We start from the raw sequence: 20,993 nt of genomic DNA on the forward strand, positions 1-20,993 counted from the left end.
ACATCCAGGAGCCCCCTGGGTTCTTTTTGGTTTTTGTTTTGCATGCATGTGAGTGGGGAAAGGGAGCAGAGAGAGAGAATCTCAAGCAGACTTCCTGGAGAGCACAGAGCCAGGGTCTTAGGGTCTCAATCCTATGACCCTGAGGTCAAGACTTGAGCCAAAACCAAGAGTCAGAAGCTTAATGACTGAGCAGCCCAGGCGTCCCACTGAAGTATATTTTCAATAGAATGTCCAATGGAGTTTACACATGCTTCAATATTACAGTAGAAACATTAGTGTAAGAGACAAATCATAATTCTGCAAAAAGAATTTTATTTAGTGGTCAGATCCCAATGAATAATGCCAGTCATTGCTTGATTCTGTTTAAATGTGCTATTTAGATATACTCTTAAGAAAGTGTACAATGCATCACCAAAAGCTGTTTAATTTGGATTGTGTAGAATAAGAGAAAACCTCACAAATCTTGGTTTTCTGGTAAAATTTTTAAAATATAAAAATGAAAAAACAAACCCAAAAGCAGTATTCAAAAATAATAAATGTCACCTTGGATTATTTACAGTAAAATGCCTTTTTCCTAGGAGAATGCTCTCTGCTTGATTTTTTCTCTCACATTTCACCTATCACTCATAGATATCTGATCCTTCTCTAGGATTTCTTCCATTCCTGTCTTGCTTGAAACAGTCATCTATCTGCTCTCTCATCTTTGAGTCTTTCTCTGATACTCCTATTTCCTATGCTTAAATTCCCAGTAAATCCATTTAACAGACATTTGTTGAGCACCTACATGTGCCAGGCACTGTGCTGGGAGGCAGAGAAAAATACAGAGATGAAAAGTCATAGACTGCTTCCTCAAGAATCTGAGTTTGGATTGAATTAAAAAACAATGTTTTTCACATTATATTCCACGAGATCCCAGGCTCCTATGAAGTGTATCTGGGGACTTCTTGAAGCAAAGTGCACTCATGGAGGGTCTGTCAACATGGCCCACTCCAGGGCATTTTAAACTTAGAATTTTGCCCTTTATAAAGTACAGTCTCAAAGCCTGGACTAGAGCTTGCATTCTAAACTTCGAGGCTGGAAAGCGTATGTTGGACAGTAGGGGATCAGCCATGCCAGTTTGTTTTGGGGTGAAGGGTAATCTTTTGATTGGTTTCTACAAATCCCAAGCATGAAAAAGACCTTAACCCCCCCCCCCCCACACACACACACACTAAATTTGAGCTATAGATACATATAAGGAAGCTCTCCTTTGATCTGGACTTGCAACAAGATGCTCTAAGACTCCTTTTATAAATGTCCAGCAGAGGCTCTTTTTATTACCTCCACAAATACTTCTTTGTGCTTTCCTGTGAACATTTTCTTAGCTTTGAACATAAAAGCAGCAAATTAAGCCTGTGGGTCACCTTTTTTTTTTTCTTTTTCTTTTATCATGGTTGAACCCAAAACAAGCTCAGCTCTTGCATTTGGCCTACATCTTCTTTGTCCATGAGGCCATGAGAGACCTATGGTGATTATTACTTAAAGAAAAAAAAGAAGGCAAACCATGAAATATAAAACAAAAGCCGTACATAGCATACTATGGAAGCAAAAACGAAACCATGCCCTCTCTGCCCCCATCTTGTTCCATGCCTGGCAGACCACATCCCTACAAATATTCACATTTGGAAATATTTCTCAGTCACAGTAAAGTCCAAATCATGGTGGTGGGTTTGTAGCACATTCCTTTCATTGACTCCACATAGCCGACCACCGAACAATGATGAAGGGAGTTTTGATGGGCAAGTTCTTAACCCCATGCCTTTCCATAGATTACACAGGGTCACACCTCTATACAGTCTCCATCCAATTAAATGATGCTCAATCCACTCAAGAGTATAAGTGCCAGATTCAGAACTTCCTCATGAGCTGGTTCTAAGCCCTTTGGATCTGAAGGCAACTTTGGGAGTTGGCATTATTCCCATGTTTCATTTGGCCCACCCTACTCTTGGTAGGGTGATCACGATGTCTGAAATATGTGAAGAGAATGAGAAGAGTAGGGAGTCTCAGGAGAGAGAGGGAAAAGAAAAGTGATCATGCACAAGCTTCTTGCTCCATCGTGCATATATTTTCAGTGTAACAGCGTGTATTTCGACACATAAGGGCTTGTGCTTTTTAGTTAAAGAAAGAACTTGCCCTGAAAAGCTCATTTGGCAAATGTGGCCATGAACATGTGTGTAAAATGTGTTAGGTTGTGTACCAAGTCCTGTGGGTGTGTCCTCCTGGCTCTTCCCCCCCATCACACCCACCTCCTCAGCAAGGAAAAATGGATCAGTTACACCTGGTCGGTTTGATATTCAGAAGCTTCAGACAGGCTTTCTGAGAAGCTTAGGAAATTCTCCTGGTACTCGGAGCAAACAATCTCGTAACGGTAATGCCGGAACTCCACAGCAAAGGTGCCAAAATAAGACAGGAAGCACATGACCAGACCCCACTGGACCCTGGCTGCATACATGTGGATGCCCTGGGCCATGAGGATGAAATCTGGGGAGGAGCAGTCAAGGAAAGTACTCCCATCAGCCACGTTAAAACCACGCTCTTTTCTGGACAGACAGGTTACAAGAAAAGTCTCACTCTCCCCCTTCATTATCAAAACTTAGTTTGACAGCTTGCTGAACACACCACTTGCATGAATAATACGAAACAACAGGACTGAGCTCTTCCTTTGTGCCAGACATGCTTCTAAGCGCTTTCATGGAAAATCTAACTTAATCCTCACAACCATCCTATTATCCATCAGTTCATTTAAAAATAGGGAAACTGAGGCCAAATGGTTAAGTAACTTGCCTGAAGTCTCATCACTGTTAACTGGTAGAGCTGGAATTCAAATACAAGGACTCTGACTCCCAGGCCAGGCATGCAACTCCACCTACCACCACCTAATAAACTGTGAGATCAGTAAGAGGATTAAAATTCCAAAAAATTAGTTCAGCAGAAAAATTAATTTATCTTTTAAAAAATCACTGCAAGTGACTGTGGATTCATAATCATGATTCTATCTGTAGAAACAATTCTGAACATATCAAATGACTCACTACCTACACCTAAGCATTGTCTCTGTAGTGCTATTAGTAATATGTAAGTGGCCCCTCTTCCTCGTCTGTCTAGTTTTCACTATTAAAACAATAAACAGGGCAGCCCGGGTGGCTCAGCGGTTTAGTGCCGCCTTCAGCCTGGGGTTTGATCCTGGAGACCTGGGATCGAGTCCCACATTGGGCTCCCTGCAAGGAGCCTGCTTCTCCCTCTGCCTGTGTCTCTGCCTCTCTCTCTCTCTCTCTGTGTCTCTCATGAATAAATAAATAAAATCTTTAAAAAAAACAATAAACAAATGAGACTCCTATGCCTGAATATATATGGAGTGTACACGTGCACACACACCAGTATACATGAGGCAGGAGCTGGGAGGAGAACGTTTCAAAGCATGCTTCAGTAAAAAGCCAAGAGGCCAAGGACTAAATACATTTTTTAAGAAAACCCAGAAATGCTCCTTTGGAATTAGTTCTATCTTCAGAACTTAGACTTAAAATCTTGGGAAGTTTTCAGAGAGTAAAAGAATACGGAGACACTACTTCAGCCAAACTTCGCTCTACAGAGAAGGCCTGGATCCATTCACCTGGGAACCAAATGTTCAGAATCAACACGGATCAGAATTATTTGATATAAGCTGAAAATGCAAAATAAAGTCTGTACACACTCTTCTGATTGATGACTCACAATACTGGCAAAGCATTACTAGGGCTTACGCTAATGGGGAAGGGCTAAATCTTCAAGTAACTGGCAGAATTCGGGCCTTTTTACTCATAAAATATTTTGTCACGTGGCTAGCAATCAGCATGATTATTGGCTTGATTTTCCAGTCCTTAAATGTTCTCTAATGTGTGCAAAACTTCAAAAAGTGAGGAAAGAAGAAATAAAGACCCCAAATACTCCAGTAACTACAGGACATCTGTCAACCATAAATGTAGGCGAGAGGGTGTGGTGGTTAAGAGTTCACACTGCGCCTGACGCCTGAGCGTAAATCGAGATCACCAAATAGCATATGGCCTTGGGCAAATTAATCTGTCCTTACTATTCTTACTTTTTTTTTTTAAGATTCTATTTATTTATTTATTTATTTATTTATTTATTTATTTATTTATTTATTTATTTGAAGAGAGCTAGCAGGCAGGAGCAGAGGGAGCAGCACAGGCAGAGGGAGAAGCAGACTCCTCGCCAAGCAGGGAGCCTGAGGAAGGGCTGAGCCCAGGACCCCGATATCATGACCTGAGCCCAAGGCAGACGCTTGTGCCCCACAGTGGCCCCAGTCCTTGTTAAATTCTTACTTGTTAAATGAGGATTAAAGGAGTTGATACATTTAAAGTGTTTAGCATAACGCCTAGCACCTGGTAAGCGCCCAGTAACTGTTGGCAGTACCTGCAGAACCTGCGGGTTTGGGTTAGCTGTACATTCCAGCCGCCAGGAGCCTCATCCCCTTCCTCTCTTGGTTGCCCTGAGCTCACAAGATCTCTGCCCCACCTGATGAGTGGCTGACCTGATTGGCTGCACTGGAACTGACCGGCTTCTATTGGGCCACCGTGCTCCCTGCCGGACTAGTCCCCGCGGTGGTTGGGGTTAAGCTTTTCCTGGTTTGTCTGCCTGTTACTGAATGATAAGTCGAATTCCAGGGTGTGAGGGAGGAGGCTTGGCACATTCTCCTCTGCAAATTAAATTACACGAAATAATAAGGCCATTAATACAATCATAAATTAACTTTTTAAGATGGAAGGGAAAAAAATCACAATTTTCGTTATGCATTCTATGTTTTTCATCAAGGGAAGCTTTTACATCATTAATGATAAAGAGAATGCATGACACCATTCCTACAGATAAAAACAATTTTGAGAAGGCATGGCTTGCTTTATTTTTAGTTTTCCATCTCCTCTTTGGCATAAAAAACAGGTCTCTGGGGGATCCCTGGGTGGCGCAGCGGTTTGGCGCCTGCCTTTGGCCCAGGGCGCGATCCTGGAGACCCGGGATCGAATCCCACATCGGGCTCCCAGTGCATGGAGCCTGCTTCTCCCTCTCCCTCTGCCTCTCTCTCTCTCTCTCTCTCTATCATAAATAAATAAAAAAATTAAAAAAAAAAACAGGTCTCTTCTCTTTTGTCTAAGATTCTGAGATAATCTGACAGTACAGCCTAATCTATTGGAAAGGTAATTTTCTCATCTATGTATCTGTGTTTTAATCCCACTGCCAAAGAACCTTTTCACATTCAAAGGATACAGAGGACCACACAGAGAGTGATAGATGCTGACAGAATAACTCGTGGAATTCCAACTTTCCGTCCTTCGTTCTTGATGTTGACTTTGAGTGTCAACGCAGCCTGGATCCAGCAGGTCAAAGTGCCGAACCCAAAGGTCAAAGAAGTTCCGACATTATGGATTTCTTCATCATTTGTGAGCTAAGGGGTGAACAGATAATGACAAGGAGGCCCGTTTAGAAAAGACACGATGGCCATTGGAACACCTGAGGGAGAAAAAATAAGTAAGGTGATGTCTCAATAATGGGATGATAGGTTTTGGAAAAAAGCAGAGTCCTTCATCTCCACTGGCTCTTTGTATCTGTTCTCAAATGGTCTGAACTCTGAGGGGAGAAAGGTTTTGGTACCCCCAAACCTCAAAATATTTGTCTAGAATAACCACTCAGGCAGTGATAATCTATTCCTTGGGTTTATCTTCCAGAAAAGTGTGGAAAAGTAAAAGAAAAAAGCAGGTCAGTTACATGGAAAAGAGAAATGTCAGTTTCTACAAACATGCACCCCAAACTTTGTTTTCCAGACTAAGAAATGAGACCTGGGATCTGGCTGTGTATTTACTGATGGGAGAGGACCAGTTCAAAATGGGTCAAGATTTTACTGACATAGACAGCTAACAACACTTACTCCTGCAAGACTGGCCTGTATAATGTGACCAATTCAACGTTAATGGGATTTTGTTTTATTTTCTTTTTATAGTAAGAAAATTGCCACCTAATAGCTTTTTCCATATTTATAGACCCATTAAAGGACATTAGTGTTTGAAGATTTCTGGTTAAGGCTTTTATAGAGGTAACAGGTTAAAGGAAACCCATTTGGGTTATTTCATTTGAGGGTTAAAGACATAAACTCTCCAAATCATTACCTATGATGTAAAAAATACACTGGTCACTTTAAGAAAATAGTGGTCACTTAAAACATCTTTAGCAATTACATATTTTTTAATTACACATATAAGAAAATAAAATCTATAGTTGAAGAGATGGCTCTTACAAAATGGTAAAATATTTTTTTGAATTGCCATTGTCTTCAGATGTTTTATTGTTTGACATTGCTGTGAGAATAATGGTTGCATCACATCAATATTGCTTTCCTTTCACAATGTTTTCTATTGTTTTTGGCTGTAGTATTTTTTCCTCTTCTTTGGAAAACACCATTTTTTCTCTCTTAGCTCAAAAGACATCTTTTCAAATCTTACTTTAAACAACAATTCCTCAAATTAAATTTTATTTCTAGGAAATTGGTTTTCCATGCTCTACATAGTCTATTCATTTATTATTTTAAACTTAATTTTAAAAATAGATTATATAATTACATGGTTCAAACTTTACAAAATTATAGAGAGTACTGATGGAAGATACTGTCTCCCGCCCCCACACACTAGCCACTTGGTTTCTTCACAGGCAACTAATTTGTTGTTTCCTGTGTATTCTCTGTAGATATTCCAGAAAGTGTTCATCATATGTAGTGTCATCGTTCATGGTTTTGAATATTTGTGGTTCACCAAAATCTCTGGACTTAAGGAAAGAACAGGAGGTACTCAGTAACTTTCATCCAAGCCCTTGTTGAGAGAATTGATAGTGAGCACTTTACAACATGCCAGCATCTGCAATACAGATAGGCAGTAGCAATTCAATAAATCTGGCTTGACTTTTTGGGATGACCTATCTGCCAAATGACCTATCAATTTGAAAATAATTATTCAGTTGCTATTCTGTGCCAGGTGAAGTGCTGGGGAAAGAGTTCCTGGTTTAATGAATTATCAGGACTAAGGGATGGAACGAGACACAGTCTTAGAAAATCCAATACCATATTTTTTTGAATGCCTATGCTATTTGGATTTCACTCCATTGAAAGGGAAGGAAGTGTCAGGATTGGTATATGACTGCAGGGAGGAAGTTTCTCACCACTGTGTAAAGCACAGGTTGGAGGACACTGGGAAGGTATTGGAGGCATGGTAATCAGACAACTACTGTTCCAGTGCGGGGGTCTCCTTGTCTATCTTACAAATGGAGTCATTTGAGTCAAGAGTTGGATGATGGTATTGGCAAGGGAATTTTTTTTTTAAGTAAGCTCCATGCTGGATATGGAGCTTGAACTCATGACCCAGAGATCAAGACCTGAGCCGAGCTCAACAGCCAGATGCTCAACCAACTGGGCCACTCAGGCATCCCTGCAGAAATTATTCTTAAATATTGTGACCCTGGGCTTCTACATTTCTGGGAAGAAGAGTTAGTGTTACTGTATCTTTATACAGGTCATAGGTGTTCTAGAGAAATTCTAGGTTTTCAAACTTGATTCCCACGTGAGCTTGCTAATATGAAGTACAAGCTTTTATCCAAAAAGGATGTTCAGTGTTTAGTTTTAGAAAGGCAATTATCCTCTTATTTTTCTAGAAAGGTACATTAGGAGACAATTTTTTATGAGAAAAAGTATAAAGCACTTTGAAATCCTTTGCAAAAGATACATGGCTATATTAGTAGCTACCTCTCCCCATGGCTGTGCTGTACTTTCAAAGCATAGTGAGCACCTTCACTTCAACGTGAACATACGTAGCTTGGGCTGAAGACTAGAAGGACTGGCTGCTGGAGAACCCATGCTTATTAGGAACCACTATTAGCATTATTTAAAAGATTTGTGCAGAAGCAGTGGCCATGACAATCATATATAGGCAAAGGATGAGAAGGAGGTTAAAAAAAAAAAAGGCCAAATAAAGTACCTGAAAATTACCAAGTAAGGTCATCCCAAAGGAAGCCAGACACAGCGCCACCAATCCACTAATATTCAACCACGGATTTAAGACCTTGGGCTTCAGTTGTATGAAGCGTAGAACAGCTACCACAAGAGCTGGGGATAAAATAAAATGTTAAAATGCAAAAATCTAAATCATACAGCTAGACAGGCAGTGTTCTAAAGCCCGTGTGCAATATTAAACTTTTCGCCACGGTACTTTTTTAAGTCTCTGAAGGGGCAGATTATTTTTAAAAGAAATTTTTCATGCAATGCTTACAATTATTTGGACGTTTTATTATGCCTAACCTGGGGGAAGCAGAGAGGAGTTGAAGCAGCAGCGCTGTATGTTATTCAAGTGATGCAAGGATGACAGAGCTGCCACTTGTGTTGTTCTCAGAGTTTTCAAAAGCAAGGTCAGCAAAGGACACATTGGCTTAGAAGAATATCACAGAGGCCTGACACGACAATTAAGACAGGGATGTGACAATTCATGGCATGAGAACTCACTAATTCAACCACCTTCTAGTATAACAGTGTTAGGACAGACACAGCAGGAAAACATGGGGACGAAGACAGGGTTCCACATCTAGATAAACTTGCTGGTTCCTGTGCCAGAAATCATCCCTGGGGATAGGAAGGAAAAAGACGAGGCAAGTGTCCAAATCCCTTGATTACTGGTTTATTCTCTCTTCCCTCTAATTCTATCTGGAAGTGACCATTGTCAAAGGACGAGGATCGTTGATCTAAATTAGAGCAGTTATAGTAATTAAATTGTGAAATATGAATTTTAACATAGCAGATGCGGGGGTTTTGTATGTACTAAAAACCATGCTGATTATATTAGGAACGCTCAATTCTTCTATGATGTTACTGACTTTAAAAGACCATCTTTTGAAGCAAATTTTTATGGGAGAGTCAGAGAATAAAGGAATTTACCTAGATTTAAATTTTTTTTAAATTTTTATTTATTTATGATAGTCACAGAGAAATAGAGAGAGAGGCAGAGACACAGGCAGAGGGAGAAGCAGGCTCCATGCACCGGGAGCCCGACGTGGGATTCGATCCCGGGTCTCCAGGATCGCGCCCTGGGCCAAAGGCAGGCGCCAAACCGCTGCGCCACCCAGGGATCCCAATTTTTTTTAATTTTTTTTTTTAATTTTTATTTATTTATGATAGTCACAGAGAAATAGAGAGGCAGAGAAATTTACCTAGATTTAAACCTGACCTTTCTCTTTTAAGTTTTATTTATTTAAGTAATCTCTATACCCCATGTGGGGCTCAAACTCACAACCCTGAGATCAAGAATCACATATTCTTCCAACTGAGCCAGCCAGGCACACTTCAAACCTGACTTCTAAGAGTGACCTTGAGGATGGTCCATACTCAAGCCATGAATATAAGAATGCCCTTTTATTAGTTGCTTAGTGCAGGGGTATTTTCATGTTTATACAAAAAGTTGGGAGAGGTTAGTCTACAAATAAGAGAAATAAAGTGTTTGCAGTTAATATAAATTATATACATATAAGGAAATGCACTTACTACTTCCTAAGATGATTTATTTTGACACTGAGGATTAACAGGGAGGACAATTAGAAATTCAAGAATTACCTATTTATACAGCAATTAAGTAGGTAATTATTTGCTAAAGGTTTTTATCTTCATTATAGGCCCTTATTAGTAGTCATTAATAAAGGAAATCCATCCATAAATTTAAATTTCCTAAATTTGCTGAATTTCATAGTTTCAAGCTACAAAGTGAAGCTCAGCAAGTTGATTTTCAGTTCCAAGTACCTCTGATCAAAGATTAGTAAACAACTTGGTTGATACTTGGATTTTAGAAACAAAATAATAGTAAACCATAATTTATAAAATCTCAAATTGTTCAACTCTGATTTAGCTTTTAGTATATTTATGTTTCATCTAATTCCCACTAGCAGTCATAGAATTTATAAATGATACTTGATTTGAAAGAGTTCCAAATCTCATGGTTTGAGGGATCTAGTTAGAAGTTATAATATATCTGATGTCTACTAATAATAACAACAAGTATTCCAGAGGATGAAAATAATCAGCACAACTTCTTACTACTTTCTGGATGGGAATAGGGGGAGGAAGTGGAGAGGAAAGATCCCAGATAAGCCCTCTGACACAAAGAGATCATCAGATGAAGAGTTCAGTAAATTAAGACCAGAAGCTTCAACACAAGGCACCATGGGAGACACTTGCTATTAATTGTATATGGATATTAGAACATAATGACAAAATACCAAGACAGCACATTTCATTTCTTTTAAAAATGACTAGTGAAAAGTATTACTCTAGCAGCTCTCTGGATGTCATTTAGTTTGGAGGGATAGGATTGTTCTAGAACTTTGGCTGAAGCCCTAAAACCATTGCTGAGGAAGACACAGATGGCTCTTCATGTTGACCTCTTCGGTCCATTTGTGTGGAGAGGAAGAGGCTCAATGGCCATTTTCTGGGTTACTCACTTCTCTCCAGTAAACATAGGACATGTATCATCTTCTGGTCCCAGCACTGCCAGCCCTCCCACTTGTAATATGATGATAAATCATTTTATCATGAACAGATGATGAAATTAAGCAGGAAACAGAATACCCACTTGGAGACATGAATCCAACCCAACACTCCCAACTTCCAGAATGGCAGTCCAAACACCACACTCTGCCCTCTTTGCCTATTAACACCATTACTGATCAGCTCAGACTAAGCAAAATTTCCTTTAAATATAGATCCGGGGATCCCTGTGTGGCGCAGCGGTTTGGCGCCTGCCTTTGGCCCAGGGCGCGATCCTGGAGACCAGGGATCGAGTCCCACATCGGGCTCCCGGTGCATGGAGCCTGCTTCTCCCTCTGCCTGTGTCTCTGCCTCTCTCTCTCTCTGTGACTATCATAAAAAAAAAAAAAAAAAAAAAAAAAAATTAAATATAGATCCGATTCGGGCAGTCCCGGTGGCGCAGCGGTTTAGCGCCACCTGCAGCCCAGGGCGTGATCCTGGAGACCCAGGATCAAGTCCCACATCAGGCTTCCTGCATGGAGCCTGCTCCTCCCTCTGCCTGTGTCTCTGCCTCTCTCCTCGCTCTCTCTGAATGAATAAATAAATCTTAAAAAAAAAAAAAAATTCGATTCATTGGGGGCACCTGGGTGGCTTAGCGGTTGAGCATCTGCCTTTGGCTCACATCGTGATTCTGGGGTCCTGGGATCAAGTCCGGCATTCGGCTCCCTGTAGGGAGCCTGCTTCTCCCTCTGCCTGTGTCTCTGCCTCTCTCTGTGTGTCTCTCATGAATAAATACATAAAATCTTAAAAAAAAAAAAAAAGATTCGATGGGCACCTGGCTGTCTCAGTCAGTAGAGGTGGAATGCCTGGTTGTGAGTTCAAGTCCCACACTGGGCATAGAGATTACACTTAAAACGGGTTCTAGTTGAACTTTTAAGGTGGTGGAAATTATAAGCTTCTAGTCTTTTAACAGTTTTATTAACAGGTTTAATGGAGGCAGATTCAGATTATCAGTTATAAAGTTCTTTTCAACCAAGTAGTGATTTAATTATACATGCTTGAAAATGACTTCTGAGCAGTGGGGTGATTTCAAAGCTGCCTTATATATGCTGACCAATTTTTACCACATTGATGTTCTGATTGGTTTCTTGGTTTCATTAAAAATTTTAGTTTCGGGCAGCCCCGGTGGCCCAGCGGTTTAGCGCCACCTTTAGCCCGCGTGATCCTGGAGACCTGGGATCGAGTCCCACCTCAGGCTCCCTGCATGGAGCCTGCTTCTCCCTCTGCCTGTCTTTCTCTCTCTCTCTCTCTCTCTCTCTCTGTCATGAATAAATAAATAAAATCTTTAAAAAAAATTTTAGTTTCACTAAAAATTTTATCAACAGTTTTAGAAAAGATTTTAAAACCCATCCTTAAAAAAAAATAAAAAATAAAACCCATCCTTCCATTGTTTATGGTATTTGGAATAGTCCTTTGCCATACAAGTATCTTTTATTTATTGTAAAATAACACAGAGAGTAGAATAATTGCCTATTTTCTTTTTTTTTAAATTAAGGTTTTATTAATTAAACATGAGAGACACAGAGAGAGGGAGAGAGGCAGAGACACAGGCAGAGGGAGAAGCAGGTTCCATGCTGGGAGCCCAACATGGGACTCGATCTGGGGTCTCCAGGATCATGCCCTGGGCCAAAGGCAGGTGCTCAACCGCTGGGCCACCCAGGTGTCCCAGGTTTTATTTTTTTATTTGAGAGAGAGCAGCCCGCAGAGACACTGCACGTGCATGAGTGGCGGGAGGGGCAGAGGCAGAGGGAGAAATAGATTTCCCGCTGAGCAGGGGGCCAGATTCAGGGTTAGATCCTAGGACCCTGCAACCATGACCCTAGCAGAAGGCACATACTGGGCCACCCAGGTCCGTCTATCTATCTATCTATCTATCTATCTATCTATCTATCTATCTATCATCTATCTTAAAAGTGGGCTCTACATCCCATGTGGGGCCTGAACTCACAACCCTGAGATCAAGAGTCACATACTCTAGGACTGAGCCAGCCAGGTGCCCCCAGTTGGGCTTTTAAAGTTCAAACTCAAAATAGCAGCTCTTCATTGTAGTTCTAAACTGGTGCCTGGCCAAATTCTTTTCTTATTTGTTTAGTTTTATTGTTTATGCATCAGTAATTCCTATTTATGACTGCAGTAGAACACGGCAATCAATGTGATCAATGTGTTTTGGCTGAAGGAGGGGAGAAGCTGCTATTAGGTGACGGAAATCATTCAGCTATCAGCTTTATCTTCACAACCTGTCCAGAGCAGAAAAGAATATTCCTTTCAAGAAATTTGTCTTGGGTCTCTTTTAACCCCCTTGGGGGAAATAAAAATGTAGATTCGGACAAAGCGCATAACTAATTGTGTAAAGAAAATAATTGAGTGGATCTTTGATTAGTCCATCAACAAGATAGAAGATCTTAGCGAACTGATTTTAATAAATGCTACACGGACTCATTTGTAGATTGTAAATTATAATCTAGATGGCAGATTATAAGCAGTGATTTATAGGCAGTCGAGGTTGTTTCTTAAAGTCGGTTATGCCGTCTAAAGTAATGGGCTGAGACCTAACAGGGACTGGCCTGGGGAAAGCCTTCTCCTTTTTGAGTAAGAATCGTTAGTAAATGGATTCTTTTTCACTCCCAGAGTTGATAAATAAATAATTGTGGGCTTCCTCCCCCTGAACACTCATCTTCATCAGTTTTCTGTCTACCAGATGGTATTAAAGAGGATGGAAGATAATAAAGAATAAACACTGGATATACTGTGATACCTCAGAGGGGGAGCTAGTAAAGGTTTTAAGTGCTTCTTGCTGGAACAGGGGAGGACCAGAGAATAAGATGATGACAAGCGTCATCTGGAAGAGGGGAGCTTGTTTTCGTAACTTTGTTTTTGGAAATGCTTTTGTAATTAGTTAATCATAAGCTTTATAACTGGATAACTCTGTAAGCTGTGCAAATTGGCATTTTTAAGATTACAGGCTAAAGACGATTGGGAAATATCAATTCATCTCAAGAATATGAAGGAAGTAGTATGTGGCTTCCAACATGTTCACTGGTTTCTTTAAAGCCCAAATGGAGGACAAACAGCTTGTGACAGCTTTTTAATAAGGGCAGTCTCCTGTGTGTCGTGATTAGATGAGGTGGTATTTGCAAAGCACTTAGCATTGTGCGTGGAATATAAATGACTGCTATTAATTATTGTTATTATTGCACCCTGTGGGGGATGATCATATGAGTAGGTACCAACCTGCAGGCTTGTGTGTTGTGCCTGCAGGCAGACTGGGAAAGGTCCCTGACCCTGCAATTCGAGATTCTCCCTCGGGGCTTTGGGTTCTGTTAAACGCAAATAGCTTGTTAGCAGTCATTTATGCCTTGGTGTCAAAAGTAGGGGAAAAAAAGTGAGAATTAAAGCTGGTGGTGGCTGAGGCTGAGGGCGGTGAAGACAAACTTGACCAGCCAGGACTGGCAGTGCTGCCCACATGGGCACCAGCTGCAGTAAGGACTGCCTTTCGCAGAACTGGGGTCTAGCTAGGGTATGAAAATCCTGCCTACCAAGGGCATGATGAGAAGAGCTTCTTCAAAGATCCAGCAACTTCAGCATTAGGGTTGTACCTGACATACTCCTTAGCAGTGGCGCAGCAGTCCATGCCTTCCAGATGCTTCCTGCCTAGGCAAATGGGCTAATGTTGGGGAAGCCTGGGTGGTGACCCAGGCTTTTGACCTAAAGAGAGTTAGTTCCAGGGAAGGACCTTATTAACTGCAGACAGGTCCCCTCAGTGTGCTTCTTGTTGACCTCACAAATTCAAGGGGGGCCTCTTGGGCCTCCCTGGGAACGGTCTCCATGTTTCTCATCTTGTGAGCCTTCTAAAACTAAGATTGTGCCTGAGTTGCATGTTGGACCAACCATCTCCCTTGGTTTTCCAGTGAGTTCTATAGGTCTTTCCTTTTCCTGCAGCAAGCATTAAAAAACAAAAAACAAAACAAAACAAAACAAACCCCTTAAGAACGAGTAGAACTTTTTTGGGTGAGGTTCTACATAGATGAAATAACAGGTCACCTCTCTGGGGAACAGGTGCCACAAAGGCTGAAATTCTCACCATCTATTTCCAGAAAAACATTGTTGAAAAATTTAGCTGTCACTGGCCCATCCTCCACAGCATGCCAACGATGATCTTAGCTGACCCTTTGAAAGACACTGAGGAGACTGGCCTTGGGAAGATTAGGTATGCAAAGGCGGTGTGGAAAAGGATAGAGAGCTTGGCTGGTTCCCTCGATCCTCAGAGGGAAGCACTCACAGAACAAACCATGGTCTTGGGACCCTTAAAGAAAAGTACGGAATGGAGACTAGACCTGAGTACCAAAGGTCTCTTCCTTTTTTTTTTTTTTAACCTATATCTCCATCTGCCATCTTGGTATGCATATATATGTATAGGAGACGGTGTCACCCATGTTGATGCTGACCTTGAGATTTAAAGGCAGTGTGTACACACATCAATATTTATCAGAAAGCCTAGGCATTTGTCATCCTTGCCAGTGAAGATATAAATAAGGCATTATTTTTAACACAAATGTATTTTACAGTATTGCATTCTCATGCAGGATTTTATGGCATGTGAAATATATTATTTCCTGTGGCAAAAGAAATAAAATCAAGAATACACTGAAATGATAAAGGTGACAAAGGAAAGAGAAAAGGTGAGGTAATCAGCGTGAACATAAAACTATGAGAAAAAAGACCCTCAGAATGAAAAGCCAGCTTCAGCATATTGACTTGATATGATACCAAATTATCAGCTAAGGCCATCATGCTTTTTTTTTTTTTCCCCATCATGCTTTCGATGTGGGTTTGGGAGTACTTAAAATAAAAAAGAAATGTACCGAAGCCCATAAAGTATTCTTTCCACTCTTCTTACCTAGGAATGCTGCCATGTTCATAACTTGACTAAACACACAGCTTGCAGGAGGTTCGTCACCTGCAATACTTGAAAATTATGACACGTTTTATTATTATTCTATTAAAATCTGTCACTTACAATGGACTGAATGTCTGTGTTCCTTCAAAATCTGTATGTTGAAATCCTAACCCCCAATGTGATGCTATTATGAAGTGGGGACTTTGGGAGATATTTAAGTAACGAGAGTCGAGCCCTCATGAATGGGATTAGTGCCCTTATAAAAGAGATCCCAGAGAGCTGTCTCACCCCCTTTCTGTCGTGTCAGGACACAACCTAGAAGAGGGCCCTCATCAAAACCAGACTGCTGGCACCCTGATCTTGGACCTTCAGCTCCAGAGCTGTGAGAAATACATTTTGGTTGTTTATAAGCCACCCAGTCTATGCTACTTTGTTAGAGTAGCCCAAACTAAGTCACTCTCCCAACTTCTCCTAGGATCCAACAGATCAGAAGAGATTATCAAGTTACCTTATGTATGGTGCATGCTTCACACCAGGTTTTCTGGAAAACAAAAAACCTAGGTTAAAGTACAGTTATTTGCGCACAGGTTAGCTTCACCAGTGGGGAAATTTTTGTTAAGTCTATTGATAAACAATTAATTATCCAGAGATCAGCTTTACCTTTCAGCTGAATTTAATGGGAAAATCTTGTCATCTTCCACAGCTATAAAGTATCTACAAAGAAAGAACAATTAAAGTTTACAAAACAAAGAAAATTTAAAAAAAAGATTCATTTCCCATTTTTACTAGACTAGCCACATTAAATCATATTTACTGTTTTTCCCAACTGGAAAAATCTCTCTTACCATGTTTACCTATAGCTCACTTAGGCATTTGAAGTTCAAATGTGATTATTAATACTATTTCTTTAATTTTCAAAACACCCCTCAAGTGAATGGTAATCATTATAATTTGGAAACTGGAAAACAAAGAAATAAGACCTTATAACTTTGGTTATACACTAAAATTAGAATTCAGATTTTCTAATTTCTCTTAGTGAACTGCAAAGAACTGAAATAATGTGCTGGAAGGGAAATAGTACTTGAAATAATCAAGTGTGGGAGTATTTTGTGATAAGCTAAGACTTCCAATGCAACAATATTCAAATTATAAACATATCAAGCCCCGTCACACATCAAAACTGGACTATGCACCAGACCATGAATGGAATCTTTAGCATGTTCATGTAATGAGCAAATCTTGCAAATAATGAATCCCCATCACCAGTTTATGGAATGTTCATTACTGAAAGAACACAGGAGCACAAAATAAAACCAGTGTCCTTCACTACTTGCTTTGCATAATGTATTCCTCTTGCTATTTACTTTGGATAATAGAAGAAGGGAAGACAAAATGGGGACTTTAGCAAGGTTGAATCAGTAAACCTTACGTTAAAGTATTTATAAATTCGCTTATATAGGTATGCCATATACTATCAAAACTACATTTTGATATGCATCGCACCCAAGTCCTTAAATAATTAAAAAAGAGAATACTCACACTATCCATAATCCAGCTGAAGTAAACAAAGTAAATACAAGAGGTAAAAACATCCATACGCTGCATTTCTTCCCATCCATGCCTGTACCACTGAAATAAAATCAATAGGCATTAATAACTAAGGCAAAAATTTACCTTAATCTTTCAGGGAGGAAAGAAAGTTTACACTCACTGAAAAAAAATTGTATTTTATGAAACCATGATCCAAATCAATCTATTACTGCCACTCACACTTGTGGAGATCCCTTACGCAGTTAACAAGGATAACTGCTATCTAGCATTAGCTTAAATATTCCAGAGCCTTAGTTGAGAACTAAATGAGAAACTTCTTATAAACACATTTACCTTATATAAGCATCGATATTTTTAAGAAAGGACGAAAGGGTTTGGGTTAAGACTTTCAGAAAGACTAGGTACCAAAGGCTTATTCCAACCTACTTTTTATTTTTTATTTATTTATTTATTTTTTTTAAAGATTTTATTTATTTATTCATGATAGAGAGAGAGAGAGAGAGGCAGAGACACAGGCAGAGGGAGAAGCAGGCTCCATGCACCGGGAGCCTGACGTGGGATTCGATCCCGGGTCTCCAGGATCGCGCCCTGGGCCAAAGGCAGGCGCCAAACCACTGCGCCACCCAGGGATCCCCTCCAACCTACTTTTTAAAAAAAATTTTTATTTATTTATGATAGCCACACACACACACACACACAGAGAGGGGGGCAGAGACACAGGCAGAGGGAGAAGCAGGCTCCATGCACCGGGAGCCCGACGTGGGATTCGATCCCGGGTCTCCAGGATCGCGCCCTGGGCCAAAGGCAGGCGCTAAACCTCTGCGCCACCCAGGGACCCAGGGATCCCTCCAACCTACTTTTAGTGTTATTATTAACATTTATGGATTTATGGCTCTATGGATCTGGCATGTACACATGTCTACAGCTTGGCAGACAAGAGTGCTAGAAACAAATGCTTACTAAATAAATTAGCAATGCAGGAGGAAATGACACAGGCTTTGCAAATCCGAACTTTTCTCATGACATGTTATTGAGCAACTATCTCCAAAGACTCTAAAGATGACTGTTTTGGAAAACAATGCATTGTGTATAATTCTAAATTAACTCCAATAAACACAATGGGAGAAAAGAACAGATGTCCGGCATTTTGGATGTTATATATGAAAGCAAAAATAAGTGAATAAAAAAAATTCCCCACAAAAATGAAGTGAAAATGAGAAGTTGCAGGAGTGTGTATCAAAAATTGACCTCCACAGGTGACCTGACAGAAGAATAATGCAATTAATAGGTAGCTTTACGGAGATATAATTGCTCATTATTTTGAGTTTTATAGTGAATCACAAGTTGCTTACGAGTTTGAACCAGCACTGCCCATATCTGAGCACCTCCATGATACCTGCTTTTGCACGCTGACACTCACTCCATGGACCTTCCAAGTACTGGGATCAGAGAAATAACATGACCCTCCCTTGAGGTTGGTGATCGATAAGGAAGGTCTTGGTTACCAGAAGTGACCTACCTGATAAAGTAGATCTTTCAGGTGAGGGGCAGACACCTAAACTTAATAATGTGTCTGTGAACAGTCATGGTGTAGTCTAAACAGCTGTCTGGGTAGGGATGTTAAATAAATGACACAATCTAGGAGTTGAGGGACATTAGAGCTACTTTCAATCAATTTAATCCAGTCTAATCCAATCCAATCCAATTCACAAGTACTGACATCCTGCTTAGGCTAGGTACCATACCGGGTAGTGGAAATAATTGAGATGAAGTCTCATGAATACAACTATTTATGTTTAACAATCTATACAATACATAAAAGCTGTTCTAGGAACCAGTGGTGCCTGGCTACCCAGTTTATGTAATGTGGAAGGATGATGAACACTTTAAGTACATCTACTATGGCTAGTCAGTGTCTATTCATTTATTTATATCCAGAAAATTGTGGGCTTTTAATAAAGCAATCATTTTGCTGACAAAATTCATTTCATCATTGGCCAAGATGTAGAGTGAATACAGAAAATGGGAATGTTGATTGAGCATGTAAACCAATTATTCTAGATCTGCTCCTGAAGTCGGATGCTCTGACAGGATGAGCACAGATGAAATGGTTACACTGGAATAAGAGTTCAGAGACCTACTAGTTCTTTTTTTTTTTTTTTTTTAATTTTTTATTTATTTATGATAGTCACAGAGAGAGAGAGAGAGAGAGGCAGAGACACAGGCGGAGGGAGAAGCAGGCTCCATGCACCGGGAGCCTGATGTGGGATTCGATCCCGGGTCTCCAGGATCGCGCCCTGGGCCAAAGGCACGCGCCAAACCGCTGCGCCACCCAGGGATCCCGAGACCTACTAGTTCTTAAACTTAATGTTGCCAATAATTGATTCCACGGGTCTGAGCCACTTACTTAAATCTGTAATGCCATTTCCCCATCCTGCTGCATGAAGACTGAATTTTAAAAGAGGGAGGACACCAAAGACTATGGTCTCACAAGAGTGGTAGTACCCTTGGAGGTTAACCTATGCACAGTATCTTATATGTCTGCAGTAACAGAATGCTCCAGTGTACCACAATCAGCAGCCCGTGGGGAACTCCTGCCTCTTAACCATTTTTACAATAGACTGGTGAAGGGATCCTGGATGGCTCGGTGGTTCAGTGCCTGCCTTCAGCCCAGGGCGTGTTCCTGGAGACCCGGGATCGAGTCCCATGTCGGGCTCCCTGCATGGAGCCTGCTTCTCCCTCTGCCTGTGTCTCTGCCTCTCTCTCTCTCTGCCTCTCATGAATAAAATCTTAAAAAAAAACCCACAATAGACCTGTGAATAAAACAATGCCAATGTGTTCAGATACAGTGGAAAGTACAATTGTCAAATGGGCAGATACTCACAATGGTACCCCTTATAGGAACCTCTATCTGGGCAACCAAAATCTGGAAGCAGGAAAGTAGAATGATGAGAGTTGAGAAGGTAATTCTAAGACCATGTAACAACAGTTTTACATGCTTCCTTTAAAGAGAAGCAGAATCGTGGAATGGAAATCGTGGAAATGGTATGGTGGTGCACAGGATTGAAATCCACCTCTGTCACTATCTGTATGATCTTTAGCAAGTTATTTCATCTCTTAAGTCTTAGTAATTATGATGATAATACTCGGTAGGATTATGCTGAGGATTAATGACAATGTAGGTGAAGCACCTCACACATAACACATGCTCTGTAAGTGGCAGCCATGCCAACTCTAACTGCCAAGCAGATCAGTGCCTGTGTTAGGACAAGGTACTTTCCCTCCAAGGCAGGGCTCAGGACAGCTTAACACTGTCTTCCTCTCTGGGCTCCTGCTTTTCTTTTCTTTTTTCTTAATTTATTTATGACAGTCACAGAGAGAGAGAGAGAGAGGCAGAGACATAGGCAGAAGGAGAAGCAGGCTCCATGCACCGGGAGCCCGATGTGGGATTCGATCCCGGGTCTCCAGGATCGCGCCCTGGGCCAAAGGCAGGCGCCAAACCACTGCGCCACCCAGGGATCCCCAGGCTCCTGCTTTTCTAGAAGAATGCAAACATCCTTCCTGCTATCGTTTGATATCTTTCAGTATGCACTGCTCTTCTAAATTTATTGTCAAAGCATCTAAGATAGCTAATGGCTACTCTCCTAAATTATTTTATTTTTGCTGGTTTAATTCTCATAGGGCAAATTAATATTCAAATTCTGGGAAAACTATACTGTATTGATTGCCTAATGATAGATGAAATTGCCCTCTCTTAATTTAAATGGATGCCTTGGGAGGTGAAAAGAGTAAGTCTGGATAGTTGTGTTATTAGCTTCCAATGGAACTCCTTTGGAGCTTCTTCAGAATTTTACCTATTGGGTACGCCATTTCTGCGGGGTGGGGGCAGGCATCAGTGACAGTGGCAAA

At 40.7% G+C, this 20,993-nt stretch overlaps 1 protein-coding gene across 3 annotated transcripts in view; it reads right to left on the minus strand.

Moving 5' to 3' along the window:
• Positions 1-295: 295 nt before the first annotated feature.
• TMEM150C (transmembrane protein 150C) overlaps positions 296-20,993 on the minus strand; it is a 76,335-nt gene continuing 55,637 nt past the window's right edge. For all 3 annotated transcript variants that reach the window (XM_041759421.1, XM_041759419.1, XM_041759420.1), the window contains exons 2-8: positions 17,073-17,162; positions 16,194-16,247; positions 16,042-16,074; positions 15,534-15,601; positions 8,049-8,176; positions 5,299-5,476; positions 296-2,520 (exon numbers count right to left, since the gene is read on the minus strand). In XM_041759421.1, coding sequence (XP_041615355.1) covers positions 2,312-2,520; positions 5,299-5,476; positions 8,049-8,176; positions 15,534-15,601; positions 16,042-16,074; positions 16,194-16,247; positions 17,073-17,152 — 750 coding nt within the window. In that variant the 5' untranslated portion in view covers positions 17,153-17,162 and the 3' untranslated portion in view covers positions 296-2,311. The remainder of the gene's footprint in view (positions 2,521-5,298; positions 5,477-8,048; positions 8,177-15,533; positions 15,602-16,041; positions 16,075-16,193; positions 16,248-17,072; positions 17,163-20,993) is intronic.

Source organism: Vulpes lagopus, chromosome 6 (genome assembly GCF_018345385.1).
Source record: "Vulpes lagopus strain Blue_001 chromosome 6, ASM1834538v1, whole genome shotgun sequence".
Lineage (NCBI taxonomy): Eukaryota > Metazoa > Chordata > Mammalia > Carnivora > Canidae > Vulpes > Vulpes lagopus.